The 21371-nt window shown below is 35.6% G+C and overlaps 1 protein-coding gene across 1 annotated transcript; it reads right to left on the reverse strand.

The window, feature by feature from the left end:
- Positions 1–7060: 7060 nt before the first annotated feature.
- On the reverse strand, positions 7061–10663 carry LOC113346689 (probable inactive receptor kinase At5g67200). The gene is made up of 2 exons (XM_026590174.1): positions 8949–10663; positions 7061–8250 (listed from the first exon to the last, which is right to left on the reverse strand). Exons 1-2 carry the CDS (start codon positions 10339–10341, stop codon positions 7688–7690), a joined length of 1956 nt encoding a protein of 651 aa, XP_026445959.1. The 5' UTR covers positions 10342–10663; the 3' UTR covers positions 7061–7687.
- Between the last annotated feature and the right edge of the window lie 10708 nt (positions 10664–21371).

Here is a 21371-nt window from a genome sequence, read left to right on the forward strand (position 1 = left end):
TCTTCCTTCGATTCCCATCTTTTTTTTCTCAAACCCTAATATATCTAGCCATTGATTTATCCGTCTGCTCCATCATCAATTCATAGTAAAAATGCCACCATCTTCACCATCTCAGATACAACTTCTTCGATTCAATTGATTGAACCTTCTCTTCTTCGATATGTTCCTCGATTTGGCCTCTCGGCATTAATAGCAGCAACGGCTTCTTCTTCTCAATTTCAGGTGTTGTAATGATATTAGGGTTGTGTAATGATTTGGGTTAGGATTTAGACGCCCAACTGTAGAAGAACCACCCAGCTGGAAGCCCCCTTAACCTCAGCTGGTTTGTGTTTAATACTCCTCCAAATAGAGGTGCCCCTTAACCTTGACTCGACTCCCAATAGTGTTCGCCCATGAAATGATAATTTTTCCCTTTTTGCTCAAATTGGGTGATTTCTTCTTCTTTTCATCCGCATGACTCCAAAGTAGCTATAAAACTCAAAATACGAGTAAAATACATAATTTACAAGAAAACATAGCTAAGAAAGCATAAACAATAGATAATAAATAGGGTGTATTCTACACCTATCAGACACTGAATTGTACTACCATCATCTTAATACATAAATGTGATGGAGTTTCCTCAATGCATAATTTTAGACTAATTAGTCTCAGAGGAGAAATCTACAAATTTATATATAAATGTCTGGTAGACGCATTTATGTGTCTATTTTGTCCTCAATGTTCCGTATTGTTAGTACTCGATTTCGTACTCATTATGGTGTTTAATGCGTTTGTAGCTATTTTTTGGAAATAAATAATGTTGGAAAATTCGGCTCGAAAAGTTGCTCGGAGCACCCCCGGAGGACAATTGCTATGCGAACCCCCACTTTTGCTAAGGGGAACCCACGGCTATGTGTAGCCCATATTTGTCATTAGCACCCACTGGTTATTCGGCACCCTGGATGTTGGATAAGGGCACCCATCTCCTTCCTCCTTTGAAGTTTGTTTCGGTGGGAAAAAGGAGTTGTTTCTGCGTAACTTTCAAGGAGAGATTTGGACGAGATTTTCTGAGATATTCTTGTTGATATGGTTTGTAATTATCCTGTTACACTAAAACAGGAAAGGTAATTGATTCATGCACGGAAATAATGGAAGAAATCATCAAACAGAGAAAGAAATATTCTCTCGGATATTTTATTTTAATTTCCTAGTTGTTTTGGGAAGTTTGTTCGCTGGTACAACGTGTTGGTTTCTATCAGAGAAGAATAAGGAACGTGTTAGAAAATGCTAGCCAGAGAAAATAGCGTGAGAAGACAAGAATGGAAAGAAAAAAAACTTCTCGAGAATATTTTCAATAACCGCCAAGTAATGGGGAGATTTTTTTGGATTAATGAGGAGTTATTCTGGGTCCAAAGGTGTTTAAATAGGTTGTTGGGGTCGAGCAGAGGGGTATAGAGAGTTTGGGAGAGTTGCAGAGCATCAGAGAGTCGAGAAAATCAAGTTGCAGAAACTCCATTGCTACTGCTGCACGAAGAACACGAAGAACATAAGACCCTCACGTAGAAGTGTTAAAAGATACAGACGCTGCGACACTTTGCCGACAGTCTTATAAGCTACAGTGACATCGACAGTCCCGTGACAGTCTTATCTGCTACAGTGACAACAACAGTTAATATATATATCGATTCTCTGTAATTTTAATCATTCTCGTACTTTCATCATTTGTAAACCATCTTTGAGCATAAATGAAATCATATTCTGAGTGTGTTTCCAACACGATGATGAGCTAATTCTCCCACAACCAAGGAAATGAGGAAGCTATTTACGCATGAATAATTGGTAACTATTTTATTCTCTCTAATTTATAATTTATAATCCACTCAATTACTGCTTTGCAGAGTTTTAAATTGTTTGCATAATTTTCTTAATTAGTTGTGATTCAATTTGATAAGTTATACTTTGTTTAGATAATCAATGCTTAGGGAATACAATTAATATTTGAGAATATGCCTGATTATTTGTGAATTAAGAAATAATGGACTTAGAAGATAATTAGAGTTTTGGATTATTTACCATAACTTATTCATGTGTGATAGTGGAACCAGTGTCTTGGTTATTTTTAATATCTTGAAATCAATCTTGAATTAAGTTTCTTTTATTTTGAAGTTTTATTAAGTCTAGAATCTTTTGCATTCACAAGTCTCAACGAACTTTTTACTACAACTCAATTGAAAATCCCATCAGTGTCTTACTGAGAGACTAAAGGTTGTAATACCTTCTATAATTTCCAAATTCTAAGGAGATTTTTATAGATGATAGGCAAGTTATTGATGGTATTCTCATTGCCTCTAAACTGATTGACACTAGGGAAAGGCTAAAAATTTCTAACTTGGTTGTCAAAGTGGACTTACAGAAGTCATTAGATAACATTAATTGGGGTTGCTTGAATTATACAATGTTAAGATTTGGCTTTGATCTTTTTAGAGGAAACGGATGCATTGGTGCATTTTAAATGGACCAATGCGTTTTAAAAGAGTCAAGCATCTTTTTTTTGGAATGAGATAACTTAAATATAGTTAATGCAATAAATGGTAGTTTGTATTTGTTAAGTGGACAACAAGTAGCTTAATTTCAGACATTTTGTTCTTTCTAAACTCGCTTTATTTTGTTCACTAGATTAGGAAACAATGCAACATAGGAAGTGGTTGTTTATGCTAAAACTTTATTAGTTGAAGAATAGTGTAACTGCAACTGGTCTTTGTAATTAGCAGAACCAATTGAGGCAGATGTAATCAATTATCATCATTAAAATTTTCTATTAAAAAAATGAGTTAGATTCTTAAATCGTAACAAAGAAGTAAGACAAGGTGATTCATTTTCACCTTTCCTATTTATTATGGTAGTACAAGTGTTGTTTTTTTACGATTCAGGTGACTGCTGATCTGAAGCTTATGTAAGGGTTCAAGTCTTCTGTTATTGGAGATCAAATCATTCACTTACAATTTTTTGATGACTTGATAGTATTCTTAGAAGATGATGAGGAAAAAATTATAGACCTTAAAATTTGTTGATTGTTTTTCAAATGGTTTCCGGAATGAAGGCTAATTTCAAGAAGTCAACAACATTTGGAGTAGGCAACACTCTATTTGCTGAGTGTGCAACAATTTTGGGTTGCTCAACGACTCAATTTCGTTTGACTTATTTGGGAGTTCCCTTAGGGAGTAAATCTAAATCTAGTACCGTTTGGGAAGTATTTTGTAAAAAAATTAACAGAGATTTGGCACTTGGAAGATAACACATTTGACTACAGATGGAAGATTGATGCTCATTAAGAGAGTCTAGCTTATGCATCCTTCTAATTTACTGTCTTTCATTGTTCCAGATTCCTTCAAGTGTTGGGAAGAAAATGGATAACATTATGAGAATATTCCTTTGGGGTTCTACTAACAATGTCAAGAAGAGAGGTTGGGTTGCTCGGAAGAAGTTAACTTACCTAAAGAAGGTGGAGTTGTATGCATAAATAAATTAAGATTGATCTATGAAGCCTTACATGCCAAATAGTGCTAGATATATGGAAAATAAAGAAATGTTTTATTGAGGTCTGTCATTATGCAGAAATTTGGTGGTGATGAGAATACTTTATTACCTAATGAGCATTTAAAGACTGTTCGAAAAAACTGTGGGATGACATTCCAAATTCAAAAGCAATCATCAAATACAACTCTTCAGTTCAGTTACAAAGTGGAAATAAAGTTCTTCTCTGGAAAGATAGTTGGATAGGGAATCAGTCTCTGGACTCTTCATTTTCTTCTTTGTACAAACTCTCAAAAAACAAACATAGTTCTATTAAGGATATAATATTTTTCTCTAATGGTGTCCTTGCATGGGATTTTAACTTCTCCAGAACCCTTAGAGAAGTATAAGTGGATACGATTTGCCAGTTGTTGCAGCTAGTCATTTTTCCTGCACTGACTGAAACTAGTGATGATTATCTCTCTTGGACGCCAGGTAATACTTTCTTAGTAAAATCTTGTTATTATGTCACTGAAACTAATTGCTTGATCAGGTTATGACACAAGAGTTTACGGAATCCAAGAGTCCCTTAAGGTGATTTTTTTCAACTGGGCTTTATGTTGCAAAGTAGCATCAATGTGGATACTATAAGGAATGTAATTGTTGTAAATGAGTGCAGCTTATGCACGAAAACTGCAGAATCCACTCTCACTTATTTTTGCATTGTGTTGAAACTATGAAGTTGCAGAACTTCTTTTCCAACACTTTCAAGCTAGTTTGGGTCTTTAGAGAAGATATCAGAGCTACTTTATGGGAGTGGAGCAAGAAAAGGGGTTATTCAAGGAGGAATAATATTTGGGGCATGATACCTTTTCCAATCGGGTGAACGGTTTGGAATGATCGCAGTAAAATATTATTTCAAGGAAAATTCAAGCAGTACAATCAACTTCTTGATAAAAAAAAATGCTTACTTTTCAATTGGTTGTTGGGAACTAATATATTTGAAAACTATCCTCTAAATATGTTGCTCCATAACTGAGATGGAATCATGGGAACTCCTTAGATGAGTTTGTTTCATTATTTGATGTAGTTTTTTTTGTTTCCAAAGTTCAGATAGCAACCATACTTTTGATTATTTATTTTCTGATCATTTCTTTGAACATTAAATTTCGGGGATACCACCTCTTTGTAGGATCTATGTTTTTAATTCAATATAGTGTCTTTTTCTAGTAAAAAAATAAATCAAGTTGGCACAACTTTTAAAGAAAACATGAGAAAAAAAATCGTTGAATTGTGATTGATCACCTGTAAGTTAGACAAACCACTCTTTTAGGTTAGCTTTATATTCTGTACTCGGTGTGAGATGTAAAAAAATAAACAAATTAATCAAAATCTTCTTTTCTTATTCTTCTACTTTTCCAAACCATTTCAAGTAGAGTTGTTTCTATGCCGTTGTAGCGTAGATCGTTACAGCCGGTTGAATTTGACCGGCATGCATTGACTTTTGTTGTTGGCTGCATGTTGAGTGCGACTGTCGAGCTTTGACTGGAAGGACTTGCTGGCAGAATAGCTTGACTGGTTGACATGCATAATAGACTCGCAGTCTGGATGGAAGATTGGTTAGCAACATGGTTACTAGTATGGCTGGAAAATTGGGTTATCGACTGGATGGTAGCATGATTGGCAGCATAAATGGCGACATCGTTGGAAGCATGTTTAATGAATTGGATAGTAGACTCGCTGGAAGCAGGACTCAAACCAAGTTAGTTAAATATAAGCCTAAATGTAATAAGTACTTAATTAAAAAAGAGAAGTCTAATTTTTAAGTTCTAAATATTTTCGAACTAATTAATCTTACTGCTTCATTTTTTACAAGATATAAATCTTAAAAATAGGAACTTAACTAATGTCTTTAATAAAGTTCTCGGACAATCTTTGGTCCCTTGGTTATCTTCATTTGACCAACTTTCATTCAACTCGTTCTTGAACGATTTTTCCTTGGTCTTTGTAACTTCGATTGTTAAATTTCAACACTTGAGCTCTTTTTTTTCCTCTTAACAAACATTCTCAGATTAACTTCTAATTGATTATTCCCCTTTTACTGTTTCTAATTATTTATTTTTGAAATTGACTCGTATCTTATCAACAACAACTTTGAGTTTGGTTTAACAAAAAAGTATAATAGTTTTTTGAGACATTTCAATTGAGAAATTTAAAATATTAAAATAAAAATTAAAAGGGTTTCCAACTGAAAAATTTAATATAAAATCGAATTTTGTTGTGAGTTGAGATTTGAATGGGTATGTTATTTATATGATTAAAAACTAGTAGTTTGAAATCGGATTTTTGTCTATAAAAACTGAGACGAGACGCGATCGGCTCAATCCACCACGATGAACCATATTTCCACATACCAAAACTGGATTTGTCGATCCACGTTACATAAAAAATGTGTTCTTTTGCACTTCTCTGCTGAACTTGCTCTAATGAGCCTATATTTGATAGGACTGGATAGAGTCAGAGACTTATGGCATTTATTTTTGAGAAATGAAGTTTGGTGTAATTGAAGTTGTTAGACTCGCCCATCATACCCAAATTCTCCCGTACCCGTTAAACTCGTGGGTTTTTAATCCGAACTCGCCGGTTGTGGGTGCGGGGTTGGTTATGAAAATAAAAACCTGCTGTCTATGGGTGTGAGGTTGGTTTTAACTAATACCCGTCCAAACCCGTCCGAAAAACCCGCTAAATATATAGCATTGATAAAACTAATCCTAACCGTCCATTATAGAAACCCTAACACTAGTAGATATCACCAGCTATAAGTTTATCGCTTTCTTATGGTGCTTCGTCGTTTTCTTACTATGAAGTGAAACTTTCTCCTAAATGTTGACGAAGTGAACTTAATGGTGACGAGGTGAATTTGACTACTGTTTCCTTTTAGTTCGTACGTGTGGAAGGGTGCTGACATTTCGTGATTACTGATCTGAATGGGTTGCCTCAGCCAATTGTACTAAGTTGACGAGGTAAACCGCCCAAACTCACTCTCATATGTGCAGCCCTACCCACATTAATCAAGTGAAAGAATTACTCTCTTCTTCCCCATCATGGGCCATGGGGTAAAGTAGTTCATCAGTCATCACTTGTTTTCAACGGCATTCCTATTACTTTGTCAATCTTCTCTTTATAAATGGACGTTTGTTATTTTTTTGCTTGACCCTATCAACTTTATCATACAATCGGATGAACAAGAGCACATGACCTGCCCATTCAACTTTATAGTTTATGGGTTGCTGTTGGTTTTGGATTATCTAATTAAACCTTTCTACCTTCTGTGTTAATTAAGGAAGATCACCATTTTTTTCATATGAAATCTGATTTCACGGTCAGTAATCCCCCAAATAGTTGTGATAACTCCATTTGAAGCACTATTATAATAAAGGAGACCCCATTACTAAAGACAAAGCATTTGAGGTGACACCATAAAGAGATATTGATTATTGAATTATTCATTCTCCCTGTTTCTTCATTGTTTTTCTTTGTGATCGGTCGGTTTTCCTCTTGTCGATCGACTTAATCGAAGATGCCGGCGATGCTGATGATCCATCTATTGACAGTCACAAAATTCAGATTCTTCGACTTGTTCAGACTAAGTCCGCTATTGTGGCCATTCAATTTATATCTACCTCTGGCTAGACAACTCCCAAGGATTTGCGACGTTGTATCTAATTCTTCTTCGCTCTTCATATTCAGACTTTGCTTGATTCTTGGTGGAGGACGGAACAGATTCGAGAGGGCGTTAAGGCTTTTCTGTCAAGAGGTGCTACCTAGCTCGGCAAGACAACGCCACAACAGCGACCATGAAGCTAATCTTCAGTTTATGCTTCTTACAGCACCTGTTTAACTCGGTGTCTTCGCTCACTGAGCCTGTTCGCATTAGTCCGAGGTTGTGAATATGACAGATGATCTAATGGATGAAATGGTATTTAATATTCGAGAACCAACATTTATGTGGTGAATCCCACCGTCCAACCTCTCGTATGTTTTTTCAACAAAGAAATGGTTCCAAAGATGCAGTTCAAACTACCTCAAAATTTCTTTCTTTTTCTTCCATACAGTCGAAGAAGATAGGATAAACAAGAAGACTACTTGTGTTAAGAGGTAAATTAAACTTAAAAGAACAGACTAATTAATACTAAGGAAACCTATTGGTTGGGTTCATCGATTCGCTATCTTCCCTTACAACATTTTCCTTGATCTCTTGAATCATCTTGATGACTTGCCACATTGAGGGTCTTTGTTCCGGGGATGTCTTACTACAAGCAGTAGCTAATTCAAGAAGCATCCAAAGCCGATTTTCATCACCACCTTCAAATTCTCTTTCAGCCCCAACCCAATTTTGAAGATCAGTAGGAAGATGATATAAATTCAATGCAGGTTTGCCAGTAAGAAGTTCTAGTAAAAGAATACCGAATGCGTAAACATCAGACTTGGTGGTTGGTTGAGAACCAGCATTTCGAATCTCAGGTGCTTTGTACCCAGCTGAATCTTGATCATCCAAGGAATCGGCAAGCACCGAAAGGCAATAATCAGTAAGACAAGCTTCAAAATCAGCACCTAGTAGTACATTCGACGATTTCAGGTTTCCATGAAGTAGTCTTGATGCTTGGTGAACGTAAGACAATCCTTGTGCAACATCCTCAGCTATTTTTAAACATGATGTCCAATGCAACGGCTTTGATCTTGTTGATCTTGAACCTGCACCCAATGGGTTAAACCTTTAAATAAAACTTGATTTCCCTTGTAAAGTGTAAACAAAAGAGATTAATATTCAAATCAAATTGTCTTATCTTCGATTTTTACTGTCTAGTAATCACAAAAAAGAAAGATTTTCTTGTCTTCAGCAATGGCCTAGAATGCCTCAAACAAAGTTTAGGATTCTAATGGGTCTTATTTATCAATACAGAGAACATCAATAAAATAAAAACAATGCCTTGACCCTAGAATCAAAGCCATCCTCCATTAAACTATGTTGTAAACTAGTATGTAATTTCATCATTAAAGAAGGGGATTACAGGGCCCATATCTTATGCACGGGCAATATCCCTTTAGTGCGGTGTTAGCATCATCCTCAAGATTCTCCTGTTGGCATATTGCAGCTCATACTTAAAGTAAACAGGATGATTTTCATGAGTTTGTCTGAGCTCACTGTGAGAATGTTCACTTAATCATTCCCAACGGTTTGTTTACAAGTTCATAATTATGCCGCATGCTACCAGGAGTAGTATTTACAAATGCATATGCCGCATGACAATTGACAACAGCAACACTCATCTAGTGTTCCTGAAAGTGTCATTGGTGAAACAACTGAGCCCCATCCCTTGTCAACTCAGACAAATGCAAATACACTAACACAAGCTTATACTAATGCATTTTAGAGAGAGAGAGAGGCTTACCATGGATTAAAGAGAAGAGGCTGCCATTAGGTTGATAATCATAAATGAGAAGCTTTTCATCTTTAGCTTGAAAATAAGCTCTGAGAGGAACAAGATTTGGGTGTCTTAAAACACCAACTGATTCCATATGATGTTCAAACATTTCTTTACTAGCTTTTGATGTTTTAACAACATCAAGTCTTTTAACAGTAACAATCAGCTGATTATCTAAAACAGCTTTATATGTAGTACCAATTGAACCTCTTCCAAGCATTTCAGCTGAAGCTCTCATCAACTGTTCCAAACTGTAAACTTGATTTTCACCGGCACAGAATATCAAACTCCCACTTTTCCCCAGCTGAATCTTCTGCATTTCTTTCACTTTTGTCTGTAATATATGATTATCTTCTTCCACTCTCATTATTACTCCATCGTCATTCGGATAATTGACTAACTCAGGTGGTGATGATACTGAAACCCTCTGTTTGCTTCTTCTTTTAATGCCTAGTAAAAATACTAAAATTGTTCCAAGAAATACCAATGCTGCAATTGAAACCCCTATAATCAAAATGGGTTTCTTGTGTTTATGAGAAAATGATGAAGAAGGAAGAAGCAGCCCTGATAATTGCTGGCTTTGGTCATTTCCTGATGGTTCTGGAGCTATTGGTGAAGACCTGAAAAAAGGTGCATTAGAATGACAATCTTTATTCAACATCTCTCCACAGAGCCCTGGATTCCATGAAAATGATGATGAGTGAAAACGGGATAGTGCGGCAGTAATGGGTATTGGACCGGCAAGATTATTGCCGGAGACGTTGAAGATTTGAAGAGAAGATTGGTTTAACGGAGGAACCGACCCATTGAAATGATTCCACTCGAGTCTAAGATAATACAACCGATCCAGACCGGTTATCTTGGGTGGAATTAAACCAGAAAGGTTATTGTAAGAAAGATCTAAGGTTCTTAACCTATGAAGAGATAAGATTGAAGGAGGGAAAACACCAGAAAATGAGTTATGATGTAAGAAGAGAGATTTAAGATTTACTAAGCCAGAAAGATCAGGAATCGGTCCAGAAAGTGAGTTATTCCGTAAGCTTAAAACTCTGAGTTGATCTAAGCGAGTTAATGTATTAAACCCAAAATATCCACCAAGATTAAACCCTTCTATTACAAAACGAACTACTCTTCCTTGAGCACATTTTACTCCTACCCATTGACAATGGTTGGTTGATCTGTTGTTTACAGGGAAATGAAGATTGTTGTTCAAATCGGAAGTAGATTTAAAAGAAAGAATGGACACAGCATCATGAGGCAGTACTTTGGCACTCTTCTTGTTACTCACTGATGATGAAGAAGAAAGACTAGCAGTAAATAAAGAGAGAAGAAACAGAGTGATGAGAAGATTTTTTAGCATTTTGAAGTAATGGGGATGGGGGGTTTATTCTCTACGCAAAATGATATCTTTTTGATGAAGAATAATAGATTGAGCTTCTTAGATTTGAATCTATTTTTGAAGTTCCCCTGTACCTGTACTCTATTAGGTCTCCCTCTCTGGTCTCTGGTCTATACATTGAGAGACTGTGAAAGAGAGAGAGAGAGAGGTGGAGATACGTGACAAGTATTTAGTATGTAGGAAGTACTACTTGTCTATGGAGTAGAGAGAAGAACAGAGCTAAAACAGAACAGAGTAGGTGTAGGGGTGTCCTTATGCAGAGCTTACGACCAGAGATAGTCACGTGAAGAAAGAACAGAAGCCAGGGATTATGCTTTCGATTGGGTGTCCTCCAGCTTAATTCTTTAATAATAGCTTTTTTTTTTCTGTTACAATTAAGTCTCACTTGGTCAATGACTCCAATTTAGTTCATGGATGCCAGTCGGGAAGACCTCACGGGCAGCCAATTTAGTTCCTGAAAAATTAGTAGAACAGAAGCTTAACTATAGTTAGGGCTGCACACTAACCGCACCGAGACCGCAAACCGCACCGAAACCGTACTAACCGCACCAAAATCGTACCGAACCGATGATCCAACGGTCGGTCACGATTTTCATTTTAATAACCGTTAGATCTACGGTTCCGTGAACGGTTCCATCCATAACCGCACACTAACCGCACCGAACAACCGATTAATAGGGACCGTCGATTAGTTTTTATCCTGATCAATCCTAGCCGTCTAGATTAAACATAGACTATATATATCAAAACCCTAATCTTACAGCAATCTTAATCTTCTTCTTTCCTCCTTCTCTATTCCACTCCCCACACAACAACACGGCCACCATTAACCCCTTCCATCACCGATTCACCATGAATACCACCACCACCTCATTCTTAACATGATTAATAAGATTCATAATAGCAACTAGTAAATTGCTGAACTGTGTTGGTGATGGTGCCCTGTTTATCTCGCCGCCAAACTTGTATATCTTGATGTTGAGTTGAGGTAACGTTCTACTTTCTTGAACCTTGATTTTGAAATGGTTTCTGAAATGGGTTTTTGGTTTTCTATAGTTTTTTTTATTTGAACGATTTTTTTTGAGCTTTTATTGTCGTTGAGGTGTTTGATAAAATGTTTGATAGGAAGAATATTTTTGTTAATTTCTGTTCAGATCTTGGAAGTGGCTGGAAATTCAGCAAGATATGACAAGAATAATAGGATTCTACCAAGTCATATTTAACTTGCAATGAGAATACGAAGAATTGGATACATAATTGGGGTGTCGAAGGATATGGATGAATTGTAAATTGTCAACAATTCTCTTTATTCATGTACTAATTAATTGGAAGTTAGCTTGAACTGTTGATTGTGGATGAATGGTTAAACTTGTTTGTAATGTTAGAAACTGAATGGATTTTATGTACTTTACTGTTTTTTTTTAATTAATTATTTACAATCTATCGGTTAACCGTCAAAAAACCGAAAAAATCGAAACTGACTAACACCGGTTTGAAACCGAACCGATCTTGGTACAGTTCGGTTACGGTTTTGAAATTGATAATCGCACCATATACGGTTAGGTGAACGGTTTTAGCTATAACCGCACCGAGCCGCACCGTGTGCAGGCCTAACTATAGTAGAGCTTAAAAACTAAAAGCCCAAAATCACAACATTGCTAACTGGGGTACAGAGTTGCTATGGACGGTTCCAAAATCCATAAGAGACAAAATACTTCTAACAAGTAGATTTGTACAATCCTATTAACCAGGTACCCTCTATTAACAACTTTACAAAATTATAGCTATCCCAGCATTGTATTTAGAGAAGACAAGTGTTATCCGGGTATGATTTTATGGGATGGCTTTCTGCTCAAACGGCTTTAAAGAAATTGGATAATCAAATAAACATTTAGATTAGACCTTTTATATTTTTTCCACTGGTTATTCGCATTCAGTCCATAATCCATCCGGGCCCTGAACTGTTCAAAGCTTCCAGATCTAGATTTTAGATGTGGGACATATCTGATCTAATGTTTTAGAAGCCGCTTGAGTGGGAAGTCATCCTGCAAAGTCATACAAGATAATATTGCTCTTTATTTTTTTATTTTTTTAAAAATCCAAAAATATCGGTTCTCACACATCAATTGGATACAAAAAAATTCGCACCATTGATATTTGAATCCAGAGACTTATAATTTTCGCACTATTGATATTTGAATCCAAAGACTTATAATATTAGTGATTTCAATGAGTCTAGTTCCTCCTGAGACTAGTGGAACCGGAACCGAACTCGATAAAAGAAGATAGGTCCTGGTCCACTAAATTAAGTCCCAGAACCGGACCTAATAAGAATCCTAGATCCCTATTATGTATCCAAAAATTATCAAATTATTCTTAAAAACTTAATATCTTATTGTTTTTGGCTTGAATCTAAACTATTTTTATATAAATACACTACTAATTCTTTGTTAATATAATAAATAAATATTAAATGCAAGAGAAAAGGGAAAATGGAAAAATCAAAGTCAGTGCTGGATAAATACTTAAAATTTTGCTAAACGGGCTAATAAAACAGTGAAATAAACATGTACTCGGTACCCGTTGGGTACCTAAATCGCTAATGACTCCAATTTCAAGACCCGAAACCGAATCAACCGGATCCGATTCGATTTTGGGTAATTGGGTACCCATTAACAGCCTTAACCTATATAATTGAGAGTCTTTCAATCCATGTAGCCTACCGATAAATATCCAAAATTGTTTTCCTAACAGAGTTATCGGTGCCTTTCTTTTTTTTCCGTTTCCATATAGTAATCATGATTGAATCATGGAAAGCGCGTTGCAAATTGTAATAATTCAGAAAGTAATCCCATATTGACTTTGTGGGTCTTTTTTTTTTAAGGAAAAAGGTTAAAATTGTACTGATGTAAAGGAAACTCTTATGATATGGAGGTAAAAACATCCATAAGTTAAAGAGTATCCATATATATGCAGATCCTCAATATTTAGTGGAGACAAAACCTACCGCGGAAAATAAAGAAGTTAGTCCATCCGGACACTTTTAGTCCGAATTTTCAAAAAAAGAAAGAAGAAAAAACTCATCCGGCTGTATTTCAGCGGGATCATCTCAAAAAATTTAAATTCACAATGCATAAAAATGTTGCAAATTGCACAGATACCGTTGTTATACTTTAAGAAAACAAATACCAGTCCCTATTTACATAATTCAGATAAATAAAACTCTCAACCGGTCATAGAGTGGTTTGATAACAAAAAAAAAAAAGATATTTGTTGCATCCGATCATTAAGTGACCGGATGAGAGAAGAAGAAGAAGAAAAAAAATACATATATACAAGTGTTTGGATGGGTATCCGGTCATGCAATGACCAGTTGGACCCTCCATAACAACCTCATCAAATTTTTGGAGTTTTTAACGGACTTGATGGTTTCGTGGACTCTTTAAGACATCATATTAGAGTTTTTTGGTCCACATCTTGTGGATCATCCAAGACTTATGAAGGGTTTTACTTCCCATATGAGTTTCCCTAAAAATATTACAAATTAAGTCTGCATTTTACAAGGTAAATTACCACGTTCAGTGCGTCAAATTTACTTACAATCTATTGTTATCTTCCAATGTGTGATGAAATCTCCAGAAGATGTAAAACTAGACCATTTCTCCGCAAAGCCCCACTGAAACATGTCATGCCTAATGACCTTACAGTGGGAACAATAGTCAGACATTTTCTCAAAATCAAAATAAGCCATGAATGTGAACCCATTGCGCATGCGCTACCAAAAATGTGTCATTCAGAGGAAACGAGAAATCAATCTCAACCTGAGCCCTTGAAAAGTGACCAAAAGTTTTGTTAATCACGTTATTATCTACATACATGGGCATATCCGCCGTTGAAGGAAAAATGGTTTTCTTCCCTCCAATGTTATTGGCTTACACTATAAACATTAATCCAAATTTGCGTAATGTATTGAGGTTGAGCGTTGGGTTTACAACAGGATTCAATCAACAAGCTCCTGCGAAGATAAACTGAGACAATAGATAGGACATGTGAGAAATACTCCAAGTCATACTCGCAGGCAAAAAAGTCTTGAGTTCGAAGAACCACGATATGGAGAAAAACCTTTTGGCAATACCATACGACCTATGAGGTTGTTGCGACAATCTTTCGCTCTTTGGAGATATACGTCCTTTGAAGTCTTAATCGGGAGAAAGTTTCCATTCACGCAGGGCTTAAGCAATTATTTATTTATTTTTAGTAAAAATGAACTTTTTCATTAATGGAAATTTGAGGTTACAATTAGTTTAGGATTGAAAATTAAAAGAATACAAAGTAACAAAAACATACCATAAAAGTATAATACCGAGAAGAGAAAGATTTTCGGAGTAAGGAAAATGCAAGTATGAATATGATCTGATTAAAACGGAGGAAAAATAGCTTTTTTCGAAATTAAATTTCAACTATTTAGTTTGTTTTTCTTCTCTAGAAAGGTGTGCGCCCAAAATAGGAGTGATCTGCTTAAATCTCTTGTAACTAGTGATGAAACTTCCGTTATCAATAAACCATGAATACTTTAGATTCGAGAGATCATTCTATATAATTCTGGATTAAACCAATAAATGGCCGTTCCAGTCTTGCTTCGGTCACAAATGATCTTAGGAAAGGAAGCAGACAAAGTGTTGAGATCAGAATTATGAACTTTGTAAGGTGTGATTGTTTATGCATGCTAGTAATAAACTGTCTGTTCTCTATGTTTTCTGGATACTTGTGTTGATTGTTGAAATAGATTTTTTGAATGTATTTTTATATAGAGTCATAATTGAACACCCTGATCTCATAGAAAGTGGAGATAGTGAAGTAGTGAAGAGATGGAGATCATGTGAAAGTGATGAAAACTATGTCACTATTGTTAAGGGAGGACTGGACAGTTGTGCACCCACTACTCCTTTACTTATCAATTGTACGCTCTTCTTGACATTTTCATAATGGGAGCTTTGCACACCGTATGTTGTAGAACGCCAAACCAATACCCAGACGAACATCCCATATTTGTGACTTTGTTAATGTCTCGGGTGAAGAATAAGTCGACTTGTATGACTAGCTTGACCTGCATGACTAGGTTGACCTGTATGACTAGGATGACCTGTATGACTAGGTTGGAAAGTTGTGTCATGTGGAACGTGGTTATCCAACACCTTTCCTTGACACCATGACACATGAAGAGTAGTCATAAGAAGTGGAGAAGAGGATGTGTGGTCATCCAAACAACTGATTAAGTATGTGTTGTTGACCGTGTATGTGAGACAATCATGTTTCGACCAATCACTGTTGCAGGTGGGTAGTGACAAGTCAAGTCTCATATGACTTGCCAGGTGAAGTATTAAAAAAACTAGTAAGTGATACTCTTGGTTAAATAAATTAAGTTATTTAAATGAATTTGATAATGTAAAGTATCATATTTGGTAATCAACTCACATTAAACAAGTCGTCTACAGGTAATTGATACATGTAAAGTATCATTCATAATACATGTGTAATAGACGGCTTGAATCAGTCACAGATCCTTTTAATAATTAATTTTTAACATTCTAAAATGTTTGGCACCTATTGAATGGATTCTAGGGTCCGTAAGGTCAGCAAAATGCCTAGATTTCTTTGTGGATTAGTCATCTAAACAAACACCATCATCAAAACCATATAATGGATTATCAAAGAAAGTTTCTCGCAAAGGATCATCGACTTCCTCCGATTAACTTAAAGGTTCATCAAATAATGGATTTTCAAACACAGTGCAGGCTAAAGGATCATGAACTAAAGTGTTAATCATGTTCACCTCTTCCATGGTGGAGTTGGAATCACAACAAACTTCATAGCAGATGTTGTCTTGTGTGCTTTAGAATGAGCAGTAACTATGAAATATAAAAAGGTAATTATTCAATCTGATTCTCAATCAGTGGTCAAAATCTTTCTTACAGGTGAGATACCTTGGTTTATAAGGTCTAGATGGATTAATGCCATAACAGCTTTGGAGGAAGTTCGATTCATACAATGTTTCAGAGAAATCAATTTCTCTGCTGATTCTCTTGCTAAAAAGGGGACTCTATTAAGTGCAGGAGAAAGAATTATAAATATTGGAAGACCTTCTTCTCTCAAGCGTGTAGAAATGCCTAATGTGGCTTATTACAGATTTTGTTAAGTGTTCCAAAATCTAGTATGTTCCAGTCCTTTTTAGCCTTTCCATTTTAGCCTTGTATGTAAAATTTAGTTTGCTTTGGTTGAGAGTCAGTCATGTATTGATTTTATGGATTTTTCCTTTTATTAATATAAAAATGTGATTCGGCAAAACAAAAAAATGTTCACCTCTTCCAAATCATCCATCTCAGGAGACTTAATAACATTAAATACATTTAGCCTAGTAGTAATATTACCAAAAGATATGTTCATAAGTCTGGTTCTACATTTGATGACATCATTAGAAGTGGCACATGCGACTCACATGGACTGTCGCATGTGCAATTTACACACTTTTAGGGAAGCTCGACCGACCCTCTTTGACCGATCATTGAGAACTGTACCAGAAAATTATGGACGACTTGATTGGTCCATTAAGAAAATAGGTGACAGGTAGCAATTGTGGCACCTGATTGTTCGGTCACGATAAGAGCTAGACTAGTTAGTTTAGCATGCCAATTCGAGTAGTTTAGCAGGCCAAGTCGAGTGGCAGGGATCATTCCACGACTGAGTTGGAAGGTACTATCCAATAAAGCAGAAATTGAATTTCAACGAGATAATGGAAATATTTAAGTAGTTGAACATTAACATTCTGTTATTAGAAACAATTAGGCAAATGCTTTCTTATGCGAAGTTCATTAAAGATATTAGAAAGCGTAAGCTTAATGTACATAAGAAATCCTTTTTAGCTGGCCAAGTAAGTTCAATCTTTCTGAACCAAACACCTTCTAAGTATAAAGACCCATGGTGCCCCACCTTATGTTGTGTGATTGGTAATCATGTGGTTGATAAGGCATTATTTGACTTAGGATCTAGTGTTAACTTACTCCCGTACCATTTGTGTACACCCCATCTAGGTCTTGGTAAGTTGAAACTGACCCAAAATGACACTTCAATTGGCCGATAGGTCTGTCAAAGTCCCCCATGGTGTCATAGAGGATGTTCTCATTGAGGTTGATAGATTCATTTATCTAGTGGATTTTGTCATTCTATATACCTATCCTGTATGTTAGAGCACTGCTCGGTCGAACTTGCGAGCGTTGCTATCTCAAGCTTGTTTGTCAAGTTTAGTTGATCAAAACTACATCTTTTTTTTCTAGTCTACTTATAGCTATATATCGGATTAGGATAGAAGTCTTTATTTGAGCTTTAGATTTCACGGTGTTCATCAATTGAAGAAGAATTTCTACTAAAGAGCTTGGAGGAACTTCAACGACAAAAGGTATGTGGAGACTAAAACTTATCTATCACTCAGAAGTCTATTCAATTCTATCTACTAATGAAACTAAGTCGTATAGCTATATATATTTTGTGTTATACACATTTGAAATTCCAGTCGAGTTTATATCGTTTATATAATTCTCAAAATACGAGTTTAAAACTTAGAATGCTTCAGCATCTACTTGACAACTTTAATTCTAAACAATTCATTTGTTGGAAACTAAATATTAAGTCAAGTTGATCATGTGAAAATTTCCTTGAACATATTACATGATATGTGTGAGACAATCATTTAATGTTAACTCGGGATATTTCGTATTAATCAAATAATCATTTGAAAATTACTTGAATCTAGTGGTATGTGTAAGATTACCATTGTTGTCTTCCAAGGATGTTTCAAATCGATTAACGAGAGTTTTAGAACTACTACCAATGTCTGGATACATCAAAGTATGCATACCCAGTATGCGAACTGTGAAGTGCTAGTTCAGGTCTGGAACTCTTGTTTGCAAACGAGTTTATCTGTGATAGGTCTGGAACTGTGGTTTGCGAACAGTGTTTGTGAACGGCAAGACTAGGCAAGGTCCGGAATGGTAATTCGCTAACTCGGTTTGCGAACTCAGTTTTTAGGTTCTAAAATCGGTAAGTATGACAACTCGTTCAAATACTCATGAACTCAAGTTCGTTTGCCAACTCTTTTTGCAAACTAAAGTCCCTGGAATTTTAACGTATTAAGGTATGTGAACTCTGTTGGAGAACTAAATTCCATGGATTTTTAATGTATTAAGGTATGCGAACTTGCTTTGCAAACTGTGATATTATGTTCATGAATTGGTTATTGTATAAGTACTTTGTATACTTACAAACCAAACTGAATATGTTTCAAATGCTTCATGGATATTTATATGAGATAGTGAACATTTGAACAACTCTCTTGAAATCTATCATGATTGATTGATTATCATATATGGTCTAGAAGTGTTAGATGAATATAGCTAAGCTAAAAGTGTTCATATGACTAAATTCGGTTAACTGTTATTGAGCCAACTTGTTATACACGTTTTGGTATGGTTCATCCATATCTAAATATAGGCATATTTCATTTGTTTGTATCAAGCTAAACCATCTAATGGTGGAGATTGATTACTTATTTAATAAGCAACCTTAGCTTGAATCTTAAATCAGGAGTTCATCTTACGGTGGATATTAATTGTTTTGTTACTAAGCTATCTTAGATTTGATTGTAAGCAACCCTAATTTGAAAGACTATATAAGGAGGAACTCTAGCATCTAGGAAACCTAATCCCGACACTCTCGTGCGTCCTAGTTGCAAACTAGAGTCAATTCTCCATTAACCAAGGTTTCAAGTTCTTTTGAAAACCATTATTAGGTTTAACGACTTTAAGACTTCACTTGGGATTGGTGAATCCAGGTCCAACTATTTTCTCTGTAGTTGCGTATCCTGATCATACTTTTCCTATCGTATCGAGTTTAATCTTCTATAAGATTTTCTCGAGATTTATCTCCGATATGTAAGATATAAAAAGTAATCACAACAATTTCTTCATCGCAGACTCTTGTTATTCTACAATGACTTCTTCTGTTAATCAGTTAGGTTATTGTGAGGTGACTAATATTTCTAGGCTGCTCTTCTGGAGTACAAGACCGGATTATTAGTTGAGTTTCCTATTCACCTAAGATGGAAACAACAAATAGAATAGACTTATTTGTGGGAGATAGATTTGTTTATAAGTCTCCGACTTTGGGTCGTAGCAACTTCTAGGCTGTAAAGGACGTCAGCTAGGGGAACCAGTCTTGCGAGATTCAAGAGGCGTAAGGAAAGCGACTGTACCTTAATCGGTGTGATACTTGGTTAGGGATCAACTACTTTCCAGTATGAAGTTAGCTTGTAGTAGGATAAAGTCTGTAGCGGCTTAATACAGTGTGGTTTTCAAGTCTGGACTAGATCCTGGGGTTTTTCTACATTTGCGTTTTCCTTGTTAACAAAATTCCTAGTGTCTGTGTTATTTTTTTTTTCGCATTATATTTTCATTATATAATTGAAATATCACAGGTTGTGCGTTGTTTAATCACAATTTATAAATACCACCTTTTTTGTTGGATAAGACTTGATTGACAGTCGGACATTGGTCTTTGGTACCATCCAAGTTATTCTCATAACAATCAGGTTCAATTTCTATCTGTTTGATTTACTGATTGTGTTGAGAAAGAGATAAAGCTCTTTGATATCTTTCTTGATTGAGACTAATTAACTTGGTGCTCTCGAAATTATATTGGAGTTTAGTCCATACAGATTTCCGAACGAAATAGCTGGGTGTGGTTGTTGTACCCCAACGTTTTCACTGTCCATGACCAAAGTACCCAAATACATGATTTCAGGTCGCCCATTTTTAGCCATGGTTAATTTCGCCTGTTCTTTAAGAAACGTCAAAATTTATTAGATTATTGTTTGATGTGAATTCAGGATTTCATTGCATTTTTTTTGTGAACTTAAATATCAACTGTTACAAATTGTAAGCTGAATTTTTAATGGAATGGACATTTTAAATTTATTAATCAAGGTTCTATTTCAGTGTTATGTCACTTTGGTTTTAGTCAAATTATTTCATATTCAGACAGATTCGCTACAGGCATGAAGCCTATTCCGAATCTATTTTTTTTATATTTAACAACTATATATACTACTAACTCAGTGAATCTAACTTATTTACTGTCAGAGCCAGTGGTTGAACGTGAAAAACATACCTGAATCTAAAACTTTTCCTACCTATAAGTTCTTTCTCCGAAATTGATTGTCTATGGACTGAGTCGAGACAATACAACTAATCGGTCCACACTTCCTGTGATCGTCTATGGATACGAGATCGGGACAATACAACAACGAAGTATGTTTACTTGATATAAAGGTTCGGACTTAACCAAACACAATAGGATTGCTTATCAAGTAAATATGAATTAACGTTTGTGTAATTTACTTTAATTATAATAAAACAATTAAAATGCGGAAAATAAAGTAAATGACACATCAAGATTTTGTTAACGAGGAAACCGCAAATACAGAAAAAACCCGGGACCTAGTCCAGAATTGAATACTCTCAGGATTAAGCCGCTACACAAAATTACACTTAACTTTGTATAGTTGAGACCAAGTAACTAACCATATAGTTCACCTAGTTCCGTCTGTATTCCCACGCCTGCGATTTATGAATAAGCCACATACTTGGAACAATCCCTTTTGTTCGTATTCCGAACAGTAAAGGAACAAGAAATCTGTTTGGTATCAACTCTATTCAACCAAGTGATATGAGTCGGAAAAAGGCTCTTCCGTTTATCTCAACATAAAATCCTTCGTCGGGTCTAGATCTATCTTATGTTCAATCACCCTAAGGTAATCGATTAAGATTAAGCCAACAACACCTTTAATATGAAGAACCGTGTTGATGCCGATCTACTCAATTAATCAATCCAATCTACCACAAGGATAAACCGATTATTAATTGGATCCTCTTTTACCCAAA

The sequence above is a fragment of the Papaver somniferum genome, chromosome 2 (assembly GCF_003573695.1).
Source record: "Papaver somniferum cultivar HN1 chromosome 2, ASM357369v1, whole genome shotgun sequence".
NCBI classification, from domain to species: Eukaryota; Viridiplantae; Streptophyta; class Magnoliopsida; order Ranunculales; family Papaveraceae; genus Papaver; species Papaver somniferum.